Below are 17455 nucleotides of genomic sequence, written 5' to 3'. Positions count from 1 at the left end.
GAGAGCCGGGGGAGGGAGGGATGACATCAGTGCAGAGTCTGTTTCCAGCCAATGCCCTCGCAGCCCCCCCCCCCCCCCCCGGACTGTCTCCGCCCTCCTACACCTCTCCCTTGTTGCTACGGCAGCAGCACCATCCCGCCAGTGCGAAGCATTGTTTAGGGTCGGTAGTAATGCGGCGTGGTGTGTGTGTGTTTGTGTGTTTATATGGGACACTAGAGGCTGCAATCCAGCACAAGTAATCACCTCTTCTTTCTTACTCGATCATCCATCCCTCACCTTCCCTCCTCCCGTTCCCTCATCGTCCTTCATCTCCACATCATCCCTGTTGTGCCTGTCGCTGCCTCGTCTTCCTCTCAACATTCAAGGTCCTTTCATTCATGATTTATTTTTGCTGCAGTGCTTCTGTCAACTGCTCGCACAGCAAACTTGATACACACATTAACATACAGACCGAATACGTGTCACACTACATTTTTCTGCACAGAGCCACTTTTGTTGGATGTGCTGAACGCAATGCGATCCAGAGGCATGCAAATCCACAGACATATGACAAATTAAAAAGAAAACCTGAACAAATGAGTTGACTAACAACGAAGGCAGATGTTTCCTCACAGGGCACCAGGGGGCCACTGAACGGTTTGATGAGAACGATGTGAATCAAACTGTGGCCGTCTCATGCACCAGATCTCAACCCAGCGATCACATGAGCGTGAGTATAAACAACGAGGTTACATCCTTTAGTTGACAACACTGCAACATGGGTAAAGGGGCACTCCACCGATTTGACACATGGAGATCAGTTTACAAGTCATGGTCCGTGCTAGCGTGTATGTGAGAGCTTTCTTTTCAAGTCTCCCGCAACTTTATGAAAGTGCAAAACTGAATTGCTTTACTGCTTTCTGAATCTAAATCTAAATCTAAATGTGTTGAAGCAAAATATTCTCATGGCCAGTAACTCTGGGTAATACGTATCCTACAAAAATCTCAACGTTTCATATTATATTATTCAAAAATATATATATATATTTCTTTCATATAATACAGGAAGTGACTGCTCTCTTTTTCACGGAAATACACACACATTTGCATTGCGTCCTCATAAGCATGCAACATTTCCTCTTTTGAGGTTTTCCTTTTGCTTACTGTCTAGTCTCTCTTTCTTTTTTTTGCCATGTCAGACAGGAACCATGCCATTATTACCAAGAGTTTCAGCAGTTTTGGTTACCGATAGTCTGCTTACAAGTGTCATTGCAGTCAGATCATATACGTGTATTACATCAGCTGCATCTTGTTGGAATATTCATCAAAAATACATCACATTTACAACACTTTATGAGTTGAGCGTAAAGGCCTGTGAACAAAATGAACACGGCTGTATACTGTATGTACATCCACTCATAGTAAATCTATCTGAGAATAGGATTTGTTTAATGAATGCTGTTTATTTGTCCGTCTCTTTCAGCTGGAGGGTCGTGTGTCTGTTTGTGTCGGGGTGTCTGCCTCATCTGTTGCCGTGCTGCTCTCTTTCCTCTCGTAACCATGGAAATGGGATCAACATGCAAATACCTGAGCACGCACACCAAGGCTGTTTGATACGAGATGCAAATTGCGTTTCCGCTCGTAGGATTACACACCCACACACACACACACACACGCACACAGAGAGGCACACTCAGATGTATACACGCACACAAACACATTCATGTGCGCACGTATACACCCACAGTCCAGCACCTTTCTCAGCACATTACACCAGACTTCATCAATATAGCAGGTGAAGTAGTAGCTCTAAACCTTCAATGGAAAAAAAAATGAAAGAAAGTAAAATGTACAGCTTAATTGAGATCAAAATGCTGACCTCAAAGCTGCGTTGGTTGATGTTCAGCCACACGGAAGCAAACTGACGAACACTATTAATGCCATCTGAAAAAGTTGCGAACATGTTAGCCAACAGCTAGCCCACTTTCACATCCAGTGAAGTTGCGTTCATTAGCAGTTGTATTTCTTGGCCAATGATTCATCTAATATTCACAGTTTTGTTAGCTTTATTTTTGTCTCCGACAGTCCTGAGAAAGAATATCTGATACTTTTTTTTTTTACAAAAGTTCGGTCTGCCTTTTGGTGCTACATGGCAGCATGCAGTGGGTTTATCACAGTTCATTTTGCTGGTCATGGAGGAAGGTTTAAATGATAGAGACTGAATACAAAGTATGTTTTGTGGCTTAAAACAAATTTAAAACAAGCTAAAAACTGATAAGGGCCTAAAAGGCTCCATAGCCGAGTTGCAGAGTTGTGTTTTAATTCTCAGTGATATCATGTATGTACAAGCACGCAAACCTTTCACATTTATTTGATTCATTTTTTTTCAAAAACATATTTTAATAAGGGCATCTTCATTTAGTGGATTTTATTATTTCATCGTAAAACAACTATTAAAATCTGCTCATGAGGTAATTGGCTTGGCTATTGGCAAACTCCACTGTACGCCCCATTGAGTCCAATCTCCATCCCCATCGCCTCTGGGTTCATTGATGTCTATTTTGTTTTATGAATGAACGGCAGAGGAGGGAAGGGGACGGGACTCTGGACGCTTTGCGATTGGCTGCTACCGGTCGACGTCACCTCCGCCGTGACGCGGGGCACCCATTCATACAAAAAAAGAAAAATAAAGAGAAGCAATCCTGAGGAGAAACGCTCGGGAGAGGGAGCGGGGAGAAAGAAAGAGGTGACCGGGACTGAAGCGTGAAGAGTAGTGCGTTTTTCTTTTTTTCTTTTTTTTACAATGCGCGTGTAGAGAGAGCGCAAAAACGCAATCCACCGCAGGATCGGAAGTTTTTGGAGGGCGGTGGGGGCCCACAGCGAGAGAGAGACAGACGGAGGAGACAACCGACAGTGCAGCCAACACACGCAGCCCGAAAACGACGTGCGATGGAGGACCTGGGCGAGATGGACTGTCCGCTGGTGAAGCGGTTTTTAAAGGACGACAGCACCAAGTGCCTGCTGCTGGACTGCCGCTCCTTCCTCGCCTTCAACGCGCGGCACATACGCGGCGCCGTCAACGCCGGCTGCAACACCATCGTCCGCCGCAGAGCCAAGGGCTCCGTGCTCAGCCTGGACCAGATACTGGCCGGGGACGAGGAGGTCCGCGGCCGCCTCCGGTCCGGGATGTACTCCGCCGTGGTGCTGTATGACGAGAGGACGCCGGACGCGGAGACAGTGAAGGAGGACAGCACGCTGACTCTGGTGCTCAACACGGTGTGCAGGGACTCCTCCGGCACACAGATCTACCTGCTCAAAGGTAGCCTAAATATGTTGTTTTTTATCATGTCACTCAGCCTTTCTGGGTCCGCTGCAGCATCCGATGAGAATAGAGTCCATTCACCAGCATTCGGGTCAACACAGTTCAGGATCCACATTTAGTTCAACTGCGCAGTGTTTATTCTTTGATTCAACCGTAATATAGGGCACTGTCAAAATGATATTAAGAAAATGTATTGTAATATTATAATAACACAATACCTCATTGTTAAATCCAGCTTTTAATGGGGGCAGTAACAGCCCATAAACAAGTATATGTTTTAAACACAATAGGTGTCTTTTTTATTGTCTCCAACACTGTTATATCCAAATACAAATGGAGCTTCTTCTTTGTATTAATACAAATATTTTGAAATGACAATAACTTTGATAAAATACTGATTTGGAGGATTACATTTCTCTTCGTGATAATTTATTTAATCTTATTGAGGTTTTAAATGGGAGCCAATAACAATAATAATGGCTCCACATTTCACGAATAGCCTCATTTCAATTGATATGTCACCAGCCTACAGTAACATTTTTCAACCAACAATAATCAATATTATTTTATTGCCTTCATAAGGATAAGTGGATATTGTTTTTGTACCTGTAATAACCGATACGCCAGATCATTGAAATGTCCTCCGAACTGTTCCTACTCTATTTTTATGCACTGGTGTAATTCTTTTACAACACACTCACTCACTCACACACACAGACCAATGGCCGTGAGCTGAGTGAATGAGGTAATGCCGAGAAGCCACATCTAACCGTAGGGACTTACAGGACACACATGATCCTTTCAGAAACAGCCAGGAAGCTGTGCAATCTCAAATCAACGCTCGATTTACCCACCAGCCTATATTTAGACTGCGGGGAATTTGAAAAGGCAAAGCTGCTGCAAGCTGTGGCGCATTCTGTTTTTGTGTGCATCCTAATGACGTAGTACGCCTTGAAGCACACAGGAGTGTATGTGTGTGTAGTTTACAAGGATGACATTTCCCAGTTATTCTGATGGGATCCCTGAGGTGCAGGGATCAGCGGTCAGCCTGCAGACGTGTAGAAAAATACAGCAAAGGGATGATGAAATTGTTTTCAAATCCACGGTTGTAGACATAGAACATGTAGGTCAGGGGTCGGTTTAATAGACTTCACGTCAGGCACACTCAATGCAGAGGTGAAAATCCTGGTGCAGATTGTGCCGTGATGTTTATGTGGGTTGCCATGTTCCGTTTGTCCTGATGTCCCCCACAAAAAAAGTCCCTATTTCTGTCATGATCTTGGAGGGTTTTAAAGTCCGTCTGTGGCACCGAGCAGTGATTGAATGTCTCGTGTTTTACTATCCTATTGTTTCCAATGTGATCATTTAAGATGTGCTTTGCATTGCATTTGAATCGTGACGTCTCTTTTGCCAGGTGGATATGACAGGTTTTTCTCAGAGTACCCGGAGTTTTGCATAAAGACCAAATCCTTACCGAGCCTCACCAGCCAGTCCAGCATCGACTCTGCCTGCTCGTCTTGTGGGACACCTCACCACGACCAGGTAAGACCCCAGGAGACAGACCAACTCAACACCTCACACGCCTTTTCAGCCAGAACACTTTACATAACGAAGTTAACATACACCAGTGTCCACCTGATGTAGATCAGATGTAAACTGCTGTTAAGTGTGGGCAACCAGTTAAGGCTTTAACTGAAGATTTCATTAATAAATGTAAGAAATTATCACAAATGCTTAACACCTTTTTAAATAATTAGAATTTATTATTTCTTGTCAGTCAACTCGTTTTTTTCAGCCTGTAAAAAGTCAACTTTAGTTGCACATTGACACGCAGAGCTGCCGTGTGCAAACACTGGAAGGCATTTGCTTTGCAACATCACTGTTGTGTACTTTCCCACGATCATTCAGTCACCATCCAGTCTGCTTTATTCAAGGCAGTGAAAGTATATTTACTCATTTTGTTTCATCAGTCTTAAGTCCATAAAAAAACCCAATGTATACCGCTGTGAACGTTTTCTGAAAAATCCACTTTTTTTAATGACAGGCCGTACACTGGAGGTCAAAGGTCACTATTGATTCCCCTCTTGCGGCACTTCCTGTGACCCGGGTGGTGTCGTTTGGTTGGTCGCTGATCTGCTGTTTGAGCCCAGAGATTTTATGCAACGTTCACACACAGTCACATGTGGTTCGGCTTTAATTCCCCCGGAACGCACGAGGAGAGCGACGCCAGACAATACAGCCTTTGTGCGTTTGCTTGATAGCCTCGGCCGTACTGATAAGTGGGATTTGTATTGAACCAATACTGTAGCTTCCTGTTGGGTATCTCACTATTTTCCCCCTATTATCTAACCCCCCCCCCGCCGCCCTCCTCACATTACATCTCGAGCAGTATTGATCATTTCCTGACGCTGCGTCAGTACCGAGGTCGTTAGCGGCAGTGACATAAACGGACAATAAGTCAATAAGTGTCACTACCGGTATAGACTGCCAGCTGGCTGACCCCTCAGAGCCAATGGAAGGGAAAAACAAAACGTCTACTCTTACATTCGAATATACTTTGGGAAATGTTTGAAAATAATGTAATGCGTTCAGTAACATTAGCGCAGAACACGAGATAAGACACAACTTGCACAAACAAGTTCATCATAAAACCTATCTTTATAATTATGGAAGCGTCGTGTTTCTCATTATGAAGGGTGACGGCAGTGTTGTAATGTCGGCTTCGGCATTAGATGTTATGGCCAATAATTCATATTTTCAACACGTATTCACATTTTGAATGATACTTCCTTTTTCCAGGAAATGCAAAAACACCTTCACATCCTCAGACAATGATATCTTAAAAAATGTCATTGAGGAGACTTTTTGAGGATGTGTTGCTGTGGAGTCTATTTTTAGTTTTCCACTTATAAAGTGTGATTGCAGAATATATACAAGGTGTCCTCAACGAAGCGTGAGAAAATGGTGAGTGTAAATCCCTGAGATAGATCTGTACTGATCAGTAAAAAAAACCCACTCATTTTTCCACTCAGTTTTATGTTTTGAGCTTGCAAACATTAGTCAGTTCATCAGATATTCACTTCTTACAGCGAGATGTGTTTCCTATAATAGAGAAATAACTCTGCTTGAAACAAACAAACTAAATAGCCCGTATCAAATGACCCTGCATTAATTACACAGATAATAAGCAACCCCTGTCAGATGAAAGGCGCACCTAATGTGATTAGAAAAATATTCAAGCGAGGTCACACTTATGCCGGAGTCATCTGCCATCTGGCCCCGGCTGCACAACGAGACAGTGAATTCTTTGTCTCATGACGTCAGCGGTTTTGAATTGGCTCTCCAGGTTGTGTCAGGAGATGTTTCTTCATGTAAGGAGTGAAGACTTAGTGACTGAATGAATTATGAACAGACGGCCTTTAGAACAGAAAATCGGTCTCTTCACTGCTGATTTCTAATGAAACAATAAATGAATCATCATCCTCCCATCTGTCTTTCTTTCCGTCCAGGGCGGCCCAGTTGAGATTCTCCCGTTCCTCTACCTTGGTAGTGCCCTTCACGCCTCAAAGAAAGAGGTTTTGGACGGCATAGGAATCTCCGCCTTGCTGAACGTGTCCGCCGACTGTCCCAACCACTTCGAGGGGGCGTACCAGTACAAATGTATTCCAGTGGAGGACAACCACAAAGAAGATATCAGCTGCTGGTTCCTGGAGGCCATTGAGTTCATCGGTTAGTTAATAAGTGTGTGACGTGTGTGTGTGTGTGTGTGTGTGTGTGTGTGTGTGTGTGGTGTCTTAGCAGAACAAATGCTTTCCCATGGTGGGTGACTACAAATGAAACGAGCTCCCCTCAGGCATGTTTTGTTACTTTATGTGGTTTGATTTTACGTTTTTTGCATCATTTTAAGTACATAAAAAAGCCCGTAAATCCAACATGTCAAAGACATTGTTTATATCATTCAAGTCGAATATTCTGCTGATTATGAGCAGAAAAATGGGAAAATGCCCAACACAATTTCCTAGAGCCCAAAAGGATATTTCACGTCTTGTTTTGTCCAACCCAAAAGCCTAAAACCCAAAGATATTCAATTTACTGTCATTAAGCCAAAAATAACATTCTAACATCTGATAATCCAAAATCATCAAATATTTTGCATTTGCTTAAAAGATGACCTCAATTATTTTTCTTTCAAGCGACTAACAATTGCAGTTCTAGACTTGTGTTTACTTTATTTAAATCGAATGTAACATCTTTGTTTCGTGTGCTTCTTCCTCATTGCTGGTGTATTTCTTCTGCTGCATTTTCGGAGAGTGCGGTCAGAAAAGCTTTAATGTTTACCAGGCACACTGTGCATATAGAGCAGCAGGCACACAGGATGACTAATCAGACATTTATTCATTGGGATCTGTTTAAAATGATTCATTATGAGTAGCCCTTCGTCACACATGTCAGCAGATTTCTGCAGACAGAAAAAGAAAGAAAATACCTCCCAAAAAAATTGAATCAAATGAATGCCGTGCAGAACAAACAATGTAATGCAAGCAAGAAAAAGACAGAGCGGAAAAAATTCCAATCAGTCATTTCTTTGGAGCACGATTTCTCATTTGTGTTTAAGTATGTAATATAGGCAAGTGTGTGATTTGCATTTGCTTTGCATATCCATGCTGTGCGGAGACATTTTGTGTGAGGTTTCTTTACTGGGAGTGTATGGTCGTGAGCGTGTTCTCTGATGTGTGTGTGTGTGTGTGTAGGTGCTGGTATGCGTCATAGTTAGCTGCTGTGGGACCAGAGTCTGACTCATCCACTGTTACCGGGTAAACAGACGCCATGGTGGAGTTACCTGAAATCTGTTTTGTGTGTGAGAGAGAGAGAAAAAATGTTGGGGGGGGGGGGGGGGGGAATTAAAGCAGTCATTTTATTATTCAAAACAGCAGCATAGCCGGTTGTGGTGGAACAATGAATTATCTCCTTCATATTCCGTGCTTCTAATGCTCCACAACAGGACTGTCCAACTAATCACTCAAACTGAGGCTGTTGGGGAAATTGAGTTACTGTAAATGCTTTAATCAAACTATTACCTAAATCCGGTTATTCACAGTAACAAAGTAATAGCACGCGGCCAAACCTACTGAAAGAGATGGAGACATAAATATGACCGGGGAGGAAGTGTGAGAGGCGCTGATGACTCAAACTGTTTTGCACTCGCGTGTTTCAGTTCAAATGTGATTTGCTGCTTTCTCACTTTGACGCTAGTTTGGCTGCACAGAGAGGCGAAGACATGAGAGTGCAGAGGAGAAGAAATGAAAACAGTTTGAGGCAAAGCGGTGCATCTGCTGAGTTTTAAATACTTGGTGGATGTAAAGAATTTAGGGTGCCATTTTGTTTGTTACGGTTCAAGGTGTCCACACGGAATGATGATAGAAAACAGTTGACATAAAATTGCATTCTTCATCTTCAGCACCGCTTTTTCTCAAAAATACAAAGAAAATTATTTTTTTTGCATACAAGAGGCACTGATGGAAATGTAATGCATGCATTTAATGTGAACTGAGATTTACATTTTGAGCTGTGCCAGCATTATCTGCCTATATTTTGGTGCCACCAATTGCAAATGGGGCCTTTTTTTGCTTGAAGATGAAATAAAACCGGAAAACATTGTCATTGTCAATGACGGAAAACTGAGCTTGCAGCAAACCACAATGAAAAAAAAAAAGCCTCATACCAACCAAAACAAAAACAAGTTTAAGAGGCTGCAGCCATGCCAGCAGCTCTGCAAGGCCAACCTCAAGCACAGCACTGCACCATAACGAAAACAAGTCTTAAGAGTCTACAGCCATGCCAGCGGCTTAGCAAGGCTAAGCTTAGGCACAGCACTGATCTCAGCTTAGGCACAGCACTGACATGCCAATATACTCACACCATGAATTCATCATGTTTCCCATGTTCACCAGCATAGTTTAGCGTGATAAGCTGAGGCTGATGGGAATGTCATTTGTTAGGATAAGTCAGACTCGAGGATCACCATCGTCACTGGGGTACCAAATCCATGGCAATCTATCGATTAGTGATATTATATTTATTATCCATGGAAAGGTCTAACCTCTGACCCCCCCCCCCCCCTCCCCCTCTCTCTCTCTCTCATCAGATTCAGTGCGGGACTCCAGCGGGCGAGTACTGGTCCATTGTCAAGCAGGCATCTCCCGCTCCGCCACCATCTGCCTGGCCTACCTGATGAAGAGGAAGCAGGTGCGTCTGGAGGAAGCCTTCGAGTTTGTGCGGCGGCGTCGCAGCATCATCTCCCCCAACTTCAGCTTCATGGGCCAGCTGCTGCAGTTCGAGTCCCAGCTCCTCGCCACCTCTTGCGCCGCCGAGGCGGCCGCCACAGCGAGCCCGCTGCTCGCACCCAAGTCGGCGACGGCCGCCACGGCGACGGCGGCCACGCCCACCTCGCCGTTCATTTTCAACTTCCCAGTTTCTGTGGTGAACTCCGCCTACCTGCACCACAGCCCGATCACGACCTCCCCCGGCTGCTGATGGCCAGTCGCAGCCTTTCCCCCCCCCCCCCCCCCCAAAGAACTGACTCAGAACAGACCGGGCTGCCATTGGCTGGAAGAGCTGTCAATCCTTTACTGCCCGCTGCAGTATGCACATGCTTCCAGGGCGGGGAGGTGAGAAGCGTCACGGTGCCTGATTCAAAACTCAAATACTGACAAAAAAAATATTTTTTAATGTCCAGAGACCAGCCAACGCTCCTTCCATTTTAACACAAGAGTTCTTCAGAATGACCAAAAAATGAACTGGCTTTCAAAACTTGTTCCAGCAAATGAGTTTGAGCGGAGTGTTTTCTCCCGAGAAACAACAACAACAACAACAACAGGTCAAACGCTGACACAGAAAGGCCTGAGCAGCAGCAAACACGCTCTCTCTGCCTCACACACACACACACACACACACACACATTCATGACTACCAACTGAATAAGCTCAGTATGAAGACAGGGCCTGTTGCTATGGAGACAACAGGTCTTTAGGAGAGGAGATGGACACAGGAAGGAAGGAGGAATTTTAAGCACCCGCTCCTTCCCCTTTGGGTGTCCCCTCCTGTTGCCGGACAAAGGAGATGGATGGAAAAAAAGAGGGGAGGAGACGGTGATAGAAAGCAGGAGCCTCTTCCGTGACAGGTGCTCTGACCGGAGCTTCCTGTCTTTCACACGTCCTCTTCCTCTCTCTGTCTCTCCCCCTCACCTTCCTCTCCTCTCATCTCCTTTTCATCCTTTTATATTCCTTCACTCCTCCTCCTCCTCCTCCTCTCATCTCTGCCTCTCATCTTCACCCCGTCTGGCCCCTCTCCTCTGCTCCTCATCTCCTCACCGGAGAGAGGCTAAACACATAGAATAAGTTGCCAAATAAAAGGCCAGGGCCCTTGTAAATGAACTGGGATACCCCACGACAGGCCCCTGATACACACTGTAGGAAACCCCTTCAGCTACGTCACAAAATAAGCTGTTGTACGAAAGGGCTGAAAGAAAAAGCTGTAAGAATGACTTTGTCACAACATTTTGTTTTTGCTGAAAGGTTGAGCATGATTTTCCTTTAAGATCGGAGGGGACATGTTGGAGCACAGTGGCTCTGGAAGGCAGCCACTTAAAGGGCCACCCTCGTGGCTTTGTATGTTTAACGCATTTTAAATCATTTATCTTTACTTTTAACCATTTTCCAAAACATACATACATTTTAAGACATTGGTTTCAATTATTTTCTGTACGTTTTTATTTTTATTTTATATATATATATTTTCATAGCAATTCAACTGAAAACATTGGCTCCTTCGGGATTTTTGGACATTTTTCTTTTTTCTTTAGTTTCTTTTTTTTTTAGTTGATGGTCTAAAATGTGCATCACCAGCGAGTGGTCCTTTTTGAGATGTTCGTGCCTTGTTCATGAAGGTATCCCATGGATTTAGACGGGCTGCTATGAAGCCGATTGCTGAATGTTTAGAGAAATCTCAGCATTCCAGCATCGTAGTACAGACTCTCATTCCACAATGTCAACAGAGCAAACGCCTCTCTCTTCATCTCTTACGCTCACAGATGGATACAAACACACAGAAACATACTGTATTTGAGTAATTTCCCAAGCTACAAAGACACATGTTACAAACCAAGAATATACACTTAAACTTAAAATCAAAATAATGAGAATTAGACACAAAATCCATTTGTGAAGTATGCCTTGACATCTTAAATATGAGCTAATTTGGAGAAATTTCACAGGCAATATTTATTTCTAGATATATCATTGTGGCTGGATTTTAATGACAGGACATTCAAACATGGGTGTTTCACACTCTGCTGATAAAACATCAGGGACCCTCTGTGTTGTTCCTTGTGACGGGAATCCAGATTAAGATAAAAACTTATTCACTTATTGATTTCACTTTTTAAATCCAAACTGGAAAAAAAAGGAGTGAAGGAGACAAAAAAAAGGAGAAGCTGGCTTTGGGACCATAATCTAATAACAGGTATTTCCTCCTTATAATTTAGTTGATTCTTTGGTTTTGAAGTTTAGCTCTCCGTGGCACTTTGAAGTCTTGCAATACTGTACTTACAATCCACTCAAGGACAACAGCGATATCAGTGACTCTTTAGGTCGTAACACACAAATACCATGTCGCAATTTTTATAACGTCACAATCTAAGACAGTGTTTGTATCGCTTATGCTTTTGACCAGGCTAAGATGTACTCTGTGCTAGACATCCAAAGGCACAAATTTCAACCATGGTTGCTTTTATACCCGGGTCTTGATGTACGCTCGACAGAAACACAAGCACACCTACACACACACACACACACACACACAGAGACACACACACACACACAGAGAGACACACACACCTACACAGGAAACAAACCTTTTTTCTGTTTTTGAAGATTGTCGGCACCTTTCTCTGTAGCACTTTGAAGTGATGCAATACTGTATTTATAATTTATGATTGATTTGCACATCATGGTGATGGTAGACTGACTAGACTTTGCATGAAGACATTTTGTCCATCTAGAGAGACCGAGAGAGAGAGAGAGAGAGAGAGAGAGAGAGAGACAAGAGAGGCAATCAGTGAAAAACGCAATACTTTGTACACATCTCTGTGGTAACTGTCTGTCTGTCTGTCAGCCTGCCTGCCTCTCTGTGTTAGTCCATCTGTCTGGACTCTCTCTCCGTCTGGTCAATGCTGTTTACCCATCTTGGCAATATCAATCCTCGACTTGGAAATTTCTACAGAAAAAAACAACTTTCCCTCAATTTTATTGCGGAATGAATCTGTGCATTTATTTATTACTGAAGATCCACTGTTGAATAAAACAATGTTCTTAATGAATACGTTGTATGTGCTTTCTTTTCTAAGATTTTGAGTGGAACCGAGTAGATGTACGGTATGAACACACACAATTTCATAAAAGGCAATCGTTTGTAAATTGAGACGGTGAACAATATATTTGTGTTGGAACCTATATTGTGGGTAATGTGGTAATTAATGCACACAGACGTAGAGTTGATGCTTTATATCAGGGGTCTCTAACTGGCGGACCGCGGTCCGGATCCGGACCCAGACACAGTTGCATCCGGACCCAGGACCTAAAATAGATATTTCGGAATCACACATTAGGCAGCGAGTTTGTACTTTAACCGGTAGGGTTGCACGGTGTATCGATAATAAAAAGGTACCGCGGTACCTGTACGTTAAAAACGATACGATTTTGCATATTTTTAGTATCGATACTTTATTAAAATAGCGCGCGATCATAAAATATGAAGTGAAAATATCAAACTCACTATGCAAGTAAATGAAGAAATAGAAACAAGAGCAGGAAAATTGCGCTAATCAGAGAAGTTATCTCACATGACGTTCTCCAAAAAGAGAAACGTGTTCAGAGAGAATATAATTCATAAGCAAGAATGAACAGACTCTTTATGTTAATTCTTACCACAGGCAGTGTGTCATATGTTCAGAAACCGTAACTGTTGATACAAGTGGCAAATGAAGCGCACTACGAGGCAAAGCACAACTCCTTTGAACAAACGTACCCACTCGAATCTAAATGAAGACAGAAAATAAACCTAAGTGCCCAAAATGATCAGAATCCTAACGCATGAATTCACTGTCCAACAATGATGTTACAGAGAGGACAGAGCTGAAACAAGTGTTAATAACCACAGATAAAGATCATGCTCACTGATTTCTCTTTTTAGATGACAAAAATATAATATTGTGGCTTTTTGATTGACATCACTTTACACCTGAATGAACTGAATTTAAAGCTGCAGGACAACTCAGTGAAATGAATGTTTCTAAAATGAATGACTTTATTTTAAGATGCACATTCTTCAAAAGCTTTCTGTTATGTCAGTTATTCTTTAATCCAGCCATTATTTTACTTGAAATGAGAAGAACTTTTATTTATGTATTATTTATAATCCATCCAGTTAAATTTGAAAACTGAGAACAATAATTTGTTAAAATATAATTGATGTGTACTTTCTTTATTTGATTTGACAGTTGTTGACTACACAGAGACTTTACTACTACTAGGCTTCTGCAATATATATATGGCGCTAAATAGCGCGGGTTAAATATTATTGTAATGTTTCGGACCTTTGCCCGAGGAGATTTTCTCAATCTGGACCTTTTGGAATTTTAGTTGAAGACCCCTGCTTGATATGGATCAAAGAATCCTCTCAACATGATTTTTTCAAAATATGATGAAATGAGAAATATATGGACACCAGGTATTATTTGTCATTTATAAAACCAGGAACCTCTTTGTGTGGTGTTTTTTTACGCCCCTTTACATAGTAAGAAATATTAGCTTGGAGCGCCACCCAGTGGGGAGAACGTATCATTGTCCTCAGCTACATGTCTATACATGCAGACTTATTAAGCAAGCTCCCAGCTGTCTGTCAAACTCTCCAGCGCACTTTGACAGTTTGAGTGACATCAACATTCACTTTGGAATACAGTCTAAAAACAAAATAAGAGGGTAAGCTGAAGACATGAACAATGCAGCTGGTTCCGCAGCAGTATGGACGTTTCTGCTGATTCTTACGCACACTTTGTTGCGATCAGGCAAAAAGAAAAGGAGACCAGTGATGAGAAGGAGGGATGGCAGCAGAGGGGGTAAATAAAGAAGGATCAACTGAAGTGCAACAGACTACATTCAACTCATGTAAGAGCCATTTTGTTATGGTTTTGTTTTGCTAAACCTCCCACCACGTGGGGGCGTAGTGCCGCTGTCAATTAGGCAAGAGGTCAATGCAATCAGGAGGGTCGCGTGATACAGGTGTTGCTGACTGGGCAGAAGCAGTCAGTTTTTGACTGTGCGATAATGAATGAGGAAGAATGTTATGATTCCTTTTGTCTGTGATTGAGGAAATATATGACAGAGAAAGTGGCTGTGCTCTGTTTGTTTCTGGAAACGCTGTGATTGTAAGTAAGCATTTGCCTTTATCTTGGAAAGTGGACATTTTGTCATTTCTTGCACACGTCTAAACAAAGCAATCAGCAACCGTGGTGGCCTTTTTTAATAGGCAACAGGGTCACAACACCTACATATATCCCTAATGTAATCATGTAATTCAAATATGAACATATGTGAAGAGCATGAAATAGTTAACCAAATTATCTTGACTGTTGTGTGGACAGAGAAAGAGAGAGAGGGGTGAAGCAAGCTGGAGAAAGGTAATGTATGATAATATGACATGATGACTGACCGCGAGGTTCATTATCAAAACCTGTGTAGGAAAGCTGAGGAGATGCCATGAAATGGCCATAAAAATGTCTGTCACATAGTCAAGTATGCCATAAAAAATGCTTTGGTTTAACAACAAATCTTGAAAAATCATAATAAATGTCATGAAAAAACCCCCATTACCATTCAAGTCATAAAAAATGTCTTAAAAGAGTCGAAGCATAAAATTCCATGACAGAAGTAAAAGTACAGTGTGTCCTAAAATTGCAATACTATTATGCCATAAAATAATCAGTCAACAATAATCAATATTATTGTCGTAAAAAATGTTGTATAGTATGACATAAAAATGTGAAGATGAAATGGCATCATTTGCAACATGCAAATGCATGTTGCATGTTGCATGTTGCATGTTGCATGTTGCATGTTGCATGTTGCATGCATGTTGCAACTATGCATGTCGAAATAAATCATAAAAAGTTATAAAAAAAGTCACAGCATAGCATGTTGAAAAAGTCATATTATAGCATGTCGAAGAAAAGTCATAGTATAGCATGTCGAAAAAAAGTCATAGTATAGCATGTCGAAGAAAAATGATATTGTAGGATGTCCAAAAAAGTCATAGTATAACATGTCGAAGAAAAATGATATTGTAGGGTGTCCAAAAAAGTCATAGTATAGCATGTCGAAGAAAAATGATATTGTAGGATGTCCAAAAAAGTCATAGTATAGCATGTCGGAAAAAGTCATAGTATAGCATGTCGGAAAAAAGTCATAGTATAGCATGTCGGAAAAAAGTCATAGTATAGCATGTCGGAAAAAAGTCAAAGTATAGCATGTCGAAGAAAAGTGATATTGTATGTCCAAAAAAGTCATAGTATAGCATGTCGAAAAAAAGTCATAGTGTAGCATGTCGAAAAAAAGTCACATGACATGCATGTCGAAGAAAAGTGATATTGTAGTATGTCCAAAAAAGTCATAGTATAGCATGTCATATTATTGCATGTCGAAAAAAAGTCATAGTATAGCATGTCGAAGAAAAGTGATATTGTAGTATGTCCAAAAAAGTCGAAAAAAGGTCATAGTATAGCATGTCAAAAAAAGTCATAGTATAGCATGTCGAAAAAAAGTCATAGTACAGCATGTCGAAAAAAAGTCATAGTATAGCATGTCGAAAAAAAGTCATAGTATAGCATGTCGAAAAAAGTCATAGTACAGCATGTCGAAAAAAAGTCATAGTATAGCATGTCGAAAAAAAGTCATAGTATAGCATGTCGAAAAAAGTCATAGTACAGCATGTCGAAAAAAAGTCATAGGATAGCATGTCGAAGAAAAGTGATATTGTAGTATGTCCAAAAAAGTCGAAAAAAAGTCATAGTATAGCATGTTGAAAAAAGTCATAGTATAGCATGTTGAAAAAAGTCATAGTATAGCATGTTGAAAAAGTCATAGTATAGCATGTTGAAAAAAGTCATAGTATAGCATGTCGAAAAAAAGTCATAGTATAGCATGTTGAAAAAAGTGATATTGTAGTATGTCCAAAAAAGTTGAAAAAAAGTCATAGTATAGCATGTTGAAAAGTCATAGTATAGCATGTCGAAAAAAAGTCATAGTATAGCATGTCGAAAAAAAGTCATAGTATAGCATGTCGAAAAAAAGTCATAGTATAGCATGTCGAAGAAAAGTGATATTGTAGTATGTCCAAAAAAGTCGAAAAAAAGTCATAGTATAGCATGTTGAAAAAAAGTCATAGTATAGCATGTCGAAAAAAGTCATAGTATAGCATGTCCAAAAAAGGTCATAGTATAGCATGTCGAAAAAAAGTCATAGTATAGCATGTCGAAAAAGTCATAGTATAGCATGTCGAAAAAAAGTCATAGTATAGCATGTCGAAGAAAAGTGATATTGTAGTATGTCCAAAAAAGTCGAAAAAAAGTCATAGTATAGCATGTTGAAAAAAAGTCATAGTATAGCATGTTGAAAAAAAGTCATAGTATAGCATGTTGAAAAAAAGTCATAGTATAGCATGTCGAAAAAAGGTCATAGTATAGCATGTCGAAAAAAAGTCATAGTATAGCATGTCGAAAAAAAGTCATAGTATAGCATGTCGAAAAAAAGTGATATTGTAGTATGTCCAAAAAAGTTGAAAAAAAGTCATAGTATAGCATGTTGAAAAAAAGTCATAGTATAGCATGTTGAAAAAAAGTCATAGTATAGCATGTCGAAAAAAAGTCATAGTATAGCATGTTGAAAAAAAGTCATAGTATAGCATGTCGAAAAAAAGTCATAGTATAGCATGTCGAAAAAAAGTCATAGTACAGCATGTCGAAAAGTCATAGTATAGCATGTCGAAAAAAAGTCATAGTATAGCATGTCGTAAAAAAGTCATATTATAGCATGTCGAAAAAAA

At 41.1% G+C, this 17455-nt stretch overlaps 1 protein-coding gene across 1 annotated transcript; it reads left to right on the top strand.

Annotated features, from left to right (window-relative positions):
• The first annotated feature begins 2716 nt into the window (after positions 1-2716).
• dusp4 (dual specificity phosphatase 4) lies at positions 2717-10421 on the top strand. Its single transcript, XM_079289532.1, has 4 exons — positions 2717-3298; positions 4716-4843; positions 6811-7030; positions 9447-10421. The coding sequence occupies exons 1-4, from the start codon at positions 2929-2931 to the stop codon at positions 9833-9835; spliced, it is 1107 nt and encodes a 368-aa protein (XP_079145658.1). The 5' UTR covers positions 2717-2928; the 3' UTR covers positions 9836-10421.
• Positions 10422-17455: the final 7034 nt, after the last annotated feature.

The sequence above is a fragment of the Melanostigma gelatinosum genome, assembly GCF_949748355.1.
Source record: "Melanostigma gelatinosum genome assembly, chromosome: 18".
Classification (NCBI taxonomy): Eukaryota; Metazoa; Chordata; class Actinopteri; order Perciformes; family Zoarcidae; genus Melanostigma; species Melanostigma gelatinosum.
Note: the sequence above shows the minus strand (reverse complement) of the source record. Positions and strands in the feature narration are given on the sequence as shown.